Source organism: Diachasma alloeum, unplaced genomic scaffold (assembly GCF_001412515.2).
Source record: "Diachasma alloeum isolate Michigan unplaced genomic scaffold, Dall2.0 Dall_scaffold_00176, whole genome shotgun sequence".
Taxonomy (NCBI): domain Eukaryota; kingdom Metazoa; phylum Arthropoda; class Insecta; order Hymenoptera; family Braconidae; genus Diachasma; species Diachasma alloeum.
The window spans coordinates 6,470,004-6,481,555 of NW_021680342.1; the positions used below are offsets into that span (position 1 = coordinate 6,470,004).

Consider the following 11,552-nt stretch of genomic DNA (forward strand, 5'->3'; position numbering starts at 1 on the left):
GGGTCTGATTTTGTCTGCCTCTGATATGTCAGACATGTCACTCGATATGATGTCGAAACCAAAAAAATCACGCAATGAAAACCGCAATAATAAATCCCAAAAAAGCTGCTGGAGTATCAATAATCTAAAAAAATTTTCTGCCCAAATTATCAATAATTTCTTAACAGGCCAGTAATCTGGAGTAATTACTGGAGTTGCCAAAACCCGTAAATCGACCGGTGAAGAGATATTCTACCAAACGAAAAGAAGCGTCTATTGTCTTCCCTTTCTTCCAGAATTGATAATTGTAAGCAAACGGGCGCGATTTTGTCTGCCTCGAATAACTAAATGAAGCCACATCAACGAATATGATCTCAAACCGAAAGAACCCACGCTGAACAATAAATCCCGAAAAACCAAGTGTAACATCACTGAACGAGAAACCTCGTCTGACCAAATTATTAAACCCCTTCCGAGATCGCCGATAACCCACGAAAATTCCTGCACCATCCCCCCAACTACACGGTCCCCAGGAAAATCCGGAAATCGATCTCCGCGGTGAAAAAAAAAATGGTAAAAATTGATACTGAAGTAACGAGAGCAAAAAACCGTGCGTTACCAACGTACAGAGTTGTAGGTGAACTGTGGAGGTGGGTGAAGGTGGTGGTGGGAATCGATTAGGGTGTCGGCCATTTTGTTGGCGTATCTGGCGTAGGATCCAATGGGATACAGAGGAGGCGTGGAGGTAGTCGGCTGTCGAGGGGAAACCCAAATCTCTTCTTCCCCCCGGAGAGAGAGGGGCTTAAATGTTATAACTATGAAGGGTAGAGAAGCACGAGACCCACGGCGGCGGCCGTAGGTGGAGGGGAAAACGCATGAGTGAGAGAGACGAGACTTGTTCGAGGGGAGAAACCAAGCAATAGTCAGTGCCTCTCCGGGCCCCGCGTCGTCAACATCGTCGGGGTTGCTCAATAAAATAATACACAACCACTGGTTTCAATATTATTTCAACCCCTAAATTCTCCTTCAATTGTTGTCTATTTATTTTCATTAAAAAAATCCGAGTTCCGTGGGCTTTTTAAACCTCTCCCTTGTCCCTTCGCTGCTCTAAGCAATACGAATCCAACTGGATCAAAACAAACGGATTAAAACGGACGCTTAAGGATTCGTCACTGGAAATAAAAAAATTGTTGTTGTGTCTCTTGAAGTGGAAAATCATGTGGCGGTGAACAATGAGGATTCGATGGATTATGATGGCCCGGGGATGACAGCTGGAAGCCGAAATCGATGAATAATTGATCGATCCAACGAGGATGATTTCACCCAACGATGATTTTATCGAGCGCAAGCTTGACGCATTGCGATAACGAACAACGTATCGAACGAGGTTCGATTTTAAAAATCTGTACATAGATATTCACCGCGGAATTTGTGAGGTTAAAATGAAGAAATGAGAGGGAAACTGGCACTTTCATTTCAAGTTCAAATGAAGTGATATTTGCCACTGAGGATTCAAGCACTCGGACGATAAGACGAAAGAGGGATCGACGCTTTGCGTCGTTGCAACAACCCAAAATAGGGGGCTCCAGCGTAATGCAGAGAGCGGGTCCGATCGGAGGGCCCGGACACATTGGCCTTCAAGGCCCACCCAGGAGTGTCAAAATATCACCGATTAAGGTGCAGGATGAACCTGTTGACCCAATTTCACAGAGTAAGTACATCGGTGTAATTAATCGACTGATTGTTGCTCATAGGAAAAACTTTAATTCAGCCGATTATCAGTTTATCGAGTCCGTCATCTGATTTGGAAGTGAAATGCAAGTCGAAATCGAATTGTGCAATTGATACATAAGTCAAAATTTATAACATGTCGTTCGCGTCGATATCTCATGATTGTTCAGTGATGGAAATTGGTGAAATGTGACAGGGGAGATTGAGTAATTGTCAATCGTTCAAATTTTCTGACACACTTTCTTGATATGATACGAGAACAATTGTTCTCGGACAGGTAACATAAATTAACGGCTAATATTGAAGTAGAGATCACGTTATCTGCTGTGATTTATTCATGGAGCTGTTAAAAGCCGTAAATTATGACATATTAAGAGTGCTCCAATGTTCTATTCGTAAATAATATTTTTTGACAGCTCATGAAGAATTGGAGTGGTTGAAGATATCTCGCACCAATTTCTCTTACTGTTCGATCATTTAAAAAATCGCGGCAACTCTGCAAATCACTGAAAGTACGCGATAGAAATGAACGAGATAAGCAAATTTCTAATCACGAAAGCGGTGGGAATTAATCTTACGCAGCAACTGCTTGGAGGAAAAAAAAAAACAAATCATGAACAAGCTCCATCGAGATCCTAATCCGTTGATTGATAATTTTAATCGATAATTAATTCCCCGTAAAAAAATATCAATTTTAATTCCCTTTCACGTTTACGAATTAAACATCGTTGACTTTTTCATCGATGTAGCATTCTCATTGCCCAAAAATTTATGAGAGCAACTGTTATAGAGAGCTGCAGAGAGTGGGACAAAGACTGAATTGAAATTTCTTCGCATAGAAACATGAGGAAATCTGAAGTAACAAAACAGAAAATGGTAAGGGTGAATTAACCCGTGTTTATGGCATTTTACCCCTTGAGGCTATTTCACCCTTTCTTTCTTGGTGATTTATAAATGATAAATCACCCGTAGGAGGGGAAAAAATTTCCCCTTTTGGTGATAATCACCAAATTTCTAATCACGAAAGCGGTAGGAATTAATCTTACGCAGCAACTGCTTGGAGCAAAGAAAGAAAACAGATCATGAACAAGTTCCATCGAGATCCTAATCCGCTGATTGATAATTTTAATCGATAATTAATTCCCCGTAAAAAATTATCAATTTTAATTCCCTTTCACGTTTACGAATTAAACATCGTTGAATTTTTCATCGATGTAGCATTCTCATTGCCTAAAAATTTATGAGAGCAACTGTTACATGAGGAAATCGAAAATAACAAAACACAGAAAATGGTAAGGGTGAATTAACCCGCGTTTATGGCATTTTACCCCTTCTTGAGGATCTTTCACCCCTTTCTTTCTTGGTGATTTACAAATAATAAATCACCCGTAGACAGGGAAAAAATTTCCCCTTTTGGTATCACCGAAAGGTATTCACACCGAAAGAATGATGGATTACCCCTATCTTTGAGTCATTTCATCCCCTAGACGGATAAGACCGCAATATACTCAAGAAAAGGTGAAATACATGACGTAGGGGTTGATTTGCCCTTATCGTTTTTAGTGTCAAGGGTTGAAAAGACAATCTCACGCGATCAACAAAGAAAGAGAATTCATAAATTTCCGACTGAAGATGAGAAAAAAAGAGAAGGGTTGCAGGAGACGATCTGACACGGTCAACTTCGAACGAAAATAATCATGAACAAGTTCCTAATTGATCGTTCGAGTCAATGATTCATTTATTTCCAACAAGAAATTGATAATCATTAATTTCCGTTCATACTCAATGAATAACACCATCACCTACATTTCTCCATTAGTCACCCATTTGGACTCGATTAGAATTTCTCCACATAAGAGACGTAGAAAAAATGCAAATAAGAAAAGGGTTGAAAGGGTTAAACTCACATCAGATACTAATAAACGCAAAAATTGGAGCGATTGCCCCCCTGATTACTTAATTTTTTAAATTTATTTAAATAATTTAATCAATTGATTAAATGTAAAAAATAGAATGAATGCTTAATTTATTTAATTTTTATCCTCGTTTCAATTAACACATTTGATTACCAAAAAAAATGGATCAATTGTAATTTCTCTTCACGCTCACTAAAGAAAACAGCATCATCCCCAATTTTTTCGTGATTTACACATTTGCAAAGATTGGAATTTCTTCACAAAAAAAAAATGCATTTCTCCATTAGTTACCCACTTCGACTCGATTAGAATTTCTCCACATGAAACGTAGAAAAAATGCAAATAAGAAAAGGGTTAAAAGGGTTAGACTCACATCAGATACTAATAAACGCAAAAATTGGAGCGATTGCCCCCCTGATTACTTAATTTTTTAAATTTATTTAACTAATTTGATCAATTGATTAAATGTAAAAAATAGAATGAATGCTTAATTTATTTAATTTTTATCCTCGTTTCAATTAACACATTTGATTACCAAAAAAAAATGGATCAATTGTAATTTCTCTTCACGCTCACTAAAGAAAACATCATCATCCCCAATTTTTTCGTGATTTACACATTTGCAAAGATTGGAATTTCTTCACATTAAAAAAAATCCATTTCTCCATTCGTTACCCACTTGGACTCGATTAGAATTTCTCCACATGAGACGTAGAAAAAATGCAAATAAGAGAAGGGTTGAAAGGGTTAAACTCACATCAGATACCATGAAAACGAAAAAATTGTAGCGATTGATCCCCTTATCACTTAATTTTTTAAATTTATTTCAATAATTTAATCAATTGATTAAATGTAAAAAACAGAATGAATGCTTAATTTATTGAATTTTTATCCTCGTTTCAATCAACACATTTGATTACCAAAAAAAAATGAATCATTTGTAATTTCTCTTCACGCTCACTAAAGAAAACATCATGATCCCCAATTTTTTCGTCATTTACCCACTTGCAAAGATTGGAATTTCTCCACATTAAAAAGAAAAAACTCCAAACAACAAAAGGGTTAAAGAAGTTAATCTCCCACCAGCTACCACCAAAGAAAGAAAAGTAATGAACAAGTTCCAGCCACCGATCGATCCACTGATCGGTCGTAGCAATCAATCACTGATTTCCCTGCAGAAAAAAATAATCAACTCCAATTTCCCTTCACGCTCAATAAATTAAACATCATCATCCTCAATTTTTTCATTATTTCCCCGATGTACCATCCTCATCATTACCCGATTACTGCAGATGTTCTCATCGCTGGATTACGAGATACTTTAACGCATCCCCCCTTTCCCTTTATGCCTCACTGTGGCACACAAAATACACACACAAACATCATTGAAACCCGTCGGCAATGATCCAAGCGTATAATGTATGAAAAAGAGTGAGAGAGAAAGGGCGACGGGGGGGGGATGTAGTGGCGGCGCGGCTGCCAGTAGACGAGGAAAAAAGACTCCCCCCCGTGTGGACGTTGGGGTGCACAGCCTCGATTGAATTATCATGAGTGTTTGCGGAGCGGCGGCCTGCAATTGAATTAGGCCTACTCCGGCTTCTGCCATTCCTTTTTCCCATCCCCAGATCCGCATCACTGGAGACAAGTTATCTTCCCCCACCCCGAAAATACTCTTAAATTTCATCCGACTCGAAATACAATTTTCTTACGGTTTTCCAGGTCCACGGGGATGTTAACGTCATTTCGTGAGGTCATTATTGCACGAAAGACAACAGTCAATGATACTAAAAAAAATTTTTCGCACACGGAGAGCAAAATTCAATAAAAATTACCAGAAAAAAACGGAAACATTACGTTTCAAAACGTAATCCGCGAGCGAAGTAAAATTCAATACACGGAGAGAAATGTTGAGTAAAAATTACGGAACTCACAATTCACTCACCGATTACGGAATTGACTCTGAAAATTTAAGTGACGGTATTGTAATTTTTCACAGGAGATTCAGATGAAAATTACGGAACTCACAATTCACTCACCGATTACGGAATTGACTCAGAAAATTTAAGTGACGGTATTGTAATTTTTCACAGGAGATTCAGATGAAAATTACGGAACGCTCCGAAAAAATTTCGTGACAGTTCCGTAAAATTTCCTACAACCACATTTCGCTCCGGAATTAAGGATGTTCTACACCCTTTCTGCCAAAATTTACGTTTTTTTAATTTTTCTGGCAAACTTATGATGGAATTGACGTGAAAAAATATAACGTTTTTGCGTTTTGTTATTATTTAATGACTGACGAAATTTTAAGGTGGTGCGAACATTTTCCTGTGTTTTCTCTAAACTTTTAAAAAGAATCACAAAACTGTAGAAAAAACGCATGAAAATTATCGCACCACTACGCAACTTCGTGAGCCATTAAAGAATGACAAACCACAAAATCGTTATATTTTTTCACGTCACTCCCATCGATAATTTGCCAGAAAAATGAAAACAACGTCAATTTTGGCTAAAAGGGGTCGAACATCCCTAAGAAAAGATAGGTAATTTTTATTGAATATTCCTCTCCGTGTAAAATTGTGAGTTGCAACTGAAATTGTACGAATCGCCACGTAAATTATACGATTTGTCCCGCAAAAATTAACCACCCGCCTGATGACTCACTAATAGTTGCGTAATTTTTCCCCAACGATTGAGAAAGTTTACGGAACGGAACGTACACTGATAGAATGATTCATTTATTCCAAACGAGATTCGTTAACTATTAACGAATGGCAGAGTTGAATATGACCAAATAAATATTCGTTAATAGTTAACGAATGGTTCACTTGAAAGATGAAAGTCGAGTCAAACAAGGCTCCTCAAATATGTATTTGTTAACTATTAACGAATGAACATTTGGTGAGGCCAAATAGACTCTAGCTTCCAACCAAATCCATTCATTAACAACAACAAATCTTTTCTATCAGTGTAGAATCAACTCAGCAGCTGCATAAAAATTGTTGACCGTTCAAGAATGTTTGATTTTGAAGGCACAAGAAGTCGGAAAGTTTCTGTAAGATTTTACTTCTTCAGGAGAAATTACGTGACAATTTCGTACTTTGTTCGGTCATGAACTTGAGAGTTCACTGAACGTTTCAGATTTTTTCTCTTCCCTTCCTATAAAAATTTCCGGAAAACGATCCCCCACTGCGAATTACGTGAATTGTTCCGCAATTTTTGCTGAATATTTCTCCCCGCATGAATAAATTGTCATCATTCCATTTGGCACATGCAGTAAATAATGAGATGAAAATCTATCACATTATGCGGAATGAATATTCATGCGTTAAAAACCCATGCACATGGTGCATGTTATAATTGCTCGGAAATCAGTGTCAGTTGTGAGTACTTGGAAGCGGAAAATTATTTATGGCAATTCCTTGGGTAAACCCAACGGAAGATTTATTGTTTAACGTTTTACGATGTCCCCCGAGCTGACTCGATCAGTAATATCTAAGGTATCATATACCTTTTGAAGGGCTCTTTTTTTATCCAAACGGGACATGGACACTAATGATTATAGATATGGTGAGGGTGGGCCCATTGGTCTTGTCGATACTTCTATGGTCGAAATAAGACTGGCGCCAGTGGCCTCCGAGGACACGAGATACTTAGGGTTTTACAATCGGAGTGTTACGAGCTGAGGTACAGCCGGTTCGGCGCCTTCTGGACTTTTTCCGGGAGGAAATAGTGGGGCGAGGGAAGGATGCAGATGAACGGGGCCTCCGTCAACATTTCTGGGCTTACGTTTTGATGGAGACCCAATAAACCGGGGGATATCTTTCTTTTTCTACTGCGGTGAACTCATTGACTGTTTGGGTCAGTCTGGTTGCGCACGGGATCTTTGGGATTCTGGCAATGGGACAGCTTTAGGGTCTGTTGTTCTCCTTGGGGGCTTGATGAGAGAGGAAAAGGCTTTATTGAATGTCTTGAAAATTCATTCAACGCAACATCATTTCCAGAGGAAAAATTCATTCAAAAAGCCTAAAAAAATTACGATTGCTAATTTTCTCCGTGAATTGTAACTTTGATGAGTGCAAGAAATTAATCTATCAAATTCTTCAATTTTTTTTTAAACACGTTCGTGTGATTAGGGTATTTCGAATAAACATACATTATTTATTGGAAACGTTTAACGCTCACGATAATTTTCATATTAGGCATAGAATTTTCATTTATTTTCTCTGATATCTCAAGATTTGTTCTAAATTTTAATCTTCTCATGTGTTATTTTGGCGCTTTAAGATTAATTATTATCAAGAATACTAAACCAGAATGTTTCTATTCATCTTAACTCTCGTTTAGAATTTCTTTCAAATTTTAATCCTCAAAATTTAAGTTATGTTTACACTACTTAAAAGCGAGAGCTCTATTCAAATTACCAAAAACATTACAGTAATTTAGCCCAAAAATGAAGAAAAAATGCACTCAAGTCGCCCTTTTTAACTCAAAAATAAAGTTTCCGGTGTTTGCAAAAAAGTTGCCGAAACTACAATGAAACGAGCAAAAAAAACATTTACGATGTCGTTTATTCGCCCGTTGGGATGATATATCATCGAATTATCCCTCGACTCGTCGACTCACTCGATAACACGCGTGATTGAAATCCCTGACGAACTCCGATTTCAAAAATAAATGATGAATAAAGAGTAGCTCCGAATGTCTAAGTTTAGGACGTGTATCACGAAGAGGAGCGACCAAATGAACTCCTCCTTTTCCCTCATCCGTCTGTTATCCCTCTGGAGGACAAAATTTATGTAGGTGTTGGATGGTGGCTTTTATCAGCACGCCGGCATTCCTGTGCGTCGAAACTGGCGCCCCGACGTCGCCAAAGAGCAGGTTCTAATTCGTGAGTCAGTTTTTCGAAGCAGTTTTCGAAACACTCCCCCCTCTCCCGGGCGTTATATACTCTTTTTTTCGAACATGAGGCCCTCGTTTGGCCCCTGGGACTTTAATCTTTAAACATTTTCCTCTGGTTTTTTTCTTAATCTCCCTCGGATTCGTCCACTGGCATTATCTATGAGGCCGTTTTTTATTCTTCGACGAGAGTCGATTAGGTCCTAGGAGGCAGGAATAGATTATTTCCCAACGTTTATGGGATGATTTTTGAACTTTGAAATTCGTTGTGTCGAAGGTATTTGAGATTGTTAGGGAAAAAATGGTGCATACACTGATAGAAATGGTGGTACGATTCAGTTGCACCAAACGAGGCTTCTTAACTGTTACCGCAATTCGTTAATAGTTAACGAATCGTGGTAATGGTTGAAAAGTCCCGTTTGGTTCGACTAAACCGTTCTATCAGTGTAGGGGAGGGTAGGGTAAATTATTCATAACTCAGAGACAAATGTAACAATAGAACTCAGTTTAGGCTCATCACAAAGGGAAAGAATTGTTCTTTGTATTGAAAAAAAAATTATTAAATTTCATCAACATTTCAACCCGTCACTAATATTTTTAAAAAAGTCAAAAATGTTCATTTTACCACAACCTCCCCTAATCACGAAAAGTTGTAATTGGAACTTCTTCCTTTGAGGAGAATTAATTTTGGAAAACATTTACCTCAAATATTGGAATTGCCCTCAATTTGTCCCATTAATTCAATCGAAACACCGAATTGGTGATAATTAATTGTAATAAATAATGAATTTCAATTTGTTTTGAAGACATTATTGTATCGAAGAAGACAATAACTGAATAAATAAGAGACTTGAATAATTCATCTCAATTTGACAAATTAGGATGCGAAGTTAATTTAAGAAATTTTGATTTTAATCTTGGGAATCAACGGTAGTCGTTGCCATTGGGCCCCATCACCTGATCGTGTCGCGATACTGTCCGCATCTTGATCGCAGTGGGAGGGCCACATGAACATCTTCTTGGAGTCAATAAACCGGTAAATGATGAAAAGAAAAAAAATTAAAATTAGGAATTCGCTTACTTGACTTCTTTCTCCAAAGACGTGTTTCGCCGTTTTACGTATCGATAGATTCAGGGGGATAAATAAATAGGAATAAAAAATGAAAATGAAAATAATTAGCGGAGGTGTTAATGAAATACCGATGGAACGCGTGGAACAACGAGTCGGCGCCTCTGAACTGCCAACGCAGACAACCCTGACACGCGGCACGGCGCCGACTCACCAGCAACCCCTCGGCTGCATATGGACTTGCTATTTCTTTTTATTCCATTTCACTCTATCAAAATTATTTCCAACTGTGTGGAAAATTAATAGAACCGCGAGTAGTGTTTTTTATCGTGATTTCAGTGGCGCGGAGATAAATCCTGTATAAAAATTCTAGTGCTGACACAGGAAAAAGGGCGCAAAGTGACGGCCACCTGAATTTTTCCCGTTATTATATGAAATTTTCACAGAAATCCCTGGCAATTTTATCAAAAATCCTTAGGAATTTTACAGCCCTATAATTTTTGACGTGGATACGTCTGTGATTTCAATATGGGGAGTCATTTTAGGAAACGGTCCTTATGTGCAGCGCCATCTATCGGAATTCTGGAAAATTCTAGACTTTTCGGGGTAATTCGAGAAGTTTCTAGAAATTTCGAGGAAATTCAGGGAGTTTCTAGAAAATTCGAAGGAATTCAAGGAGTTTCTTGGAAATTCGAGAAAGAAGGAAAAACCATGGACGTATCCAATTACCGAAGATACAGCCGCTGGCAATTTTCTCTAAAGAATTTCTCTCACGAGTTAAAATCTTAACTTTAATATTCGTATCGTAAAGGTAATCAATTAGTCTATTCAGGAACTGACCTAATTTAAAATTCCCGAAGACATTTTTCGGAAATTGTATAATGTTCATTCAGTTTAAATTGTTCATCTATTCGAGATCATAACGATTTTAATATATCAAATTGATCCTCAAGAATGTTGAACAGCAAATGAAAACTCCATTCATGTAATTTTCCTATAATTTCAGTCGCGATATAAGAAAAAACGTGAGGCCAAAAAGGTTGAAGCTTCTTGAATAATTTGATTCACACTCATTACACTTTCATTGTCCCCAATCATAAAAGAATCTGAGTCCAATGTAGCAAAGCGTCTATGGCCGATTTCAAATGAATTTCATTATTCACCTCAAGCAGATAATACGACGAATTTTTATGGTATTGACACATTATGTGAGAGTAACTTCTGAAGAATTGAGAAATACATTTTACGGGGATAAAGGAGAATTGTTCCAATTATTTATCAATCCAAGAAAATGGTATTATTTTCGTATTATCAAATTGATCTTCATGAATATGACATAGCAAATAAATACACTAATATAATTTTTTCAATTAAATTTCTCGAATAATTCGATTTATACTCATCAATTGTCCCCAATTACTGAAGAATCTGAATCCAATTCCACAAGACGCCGGACTCCTGGATTTTATTACACCTTAAATCGATACTACTGCGAATCCTTGCGGTATCCACACACTCAATTAAAGTAACTCCAGCCCGACAGCTTGAGTCGTTGAGTGTGTTAATCGAAAAGAAATTAGAAAAATCATTATCTATACTGCTAAACTATTTGAATAAATTATCGAGACTATCAACACAAGAATTGACGGATCTCGATTTTTACTTCGATTTACGTATTATTTAATAGTCTCTTAATTGACTAGTTGGCACCTACTTCAGGCGTAAGTAGATGCCAACCCTTCACCCGAGTCGAATAATTGGACCTGACAAATTCTACTTAGGTCTCTCCGTTCAGAACTGGATAGGTCTTGGGAAGCCTCTTCCCAAGTGCTTCCGAGACCTTTCTACCTCTGGTTATGTCCCATTTCAGCACTTGTTAGGTGTAAGCAGTATGAACGCAGATTTAATATAGGCCCATAGAATTACGGGGACCGGCAAGGATTTGGAAAGTCTGAATG

At 37.7% G+C, this 11,552-nt stretch overlaps 1 protein-coding gene across 1 annotated transcript in view; it reads left to right on the forward strand.

Moving 5' to 3' along the window:
- Nucleotides 1-917: 917 nt before the first annotated feature.
- LOC107039266 (insulin gene enhancer protein ISL-1) overlaps nucleotides 918-11,552 on the forward strand; it is a 24,696-nt gene continuing 14,061 nt past the window's right edge. Inside the window, exon 1 of the mRNA XM_015258834.1 lies at nucleotides 918-1,690. Within this exon, the coding sequence (XP_015114320.1) occupies nucleotides 1,573-1,690 (118 nt within the window). The 5' untranslated portion in view covers nucleotides 918-1,572. The remainder of the gene's footprint in view (nucleotides 1,691-11,552) is intronic.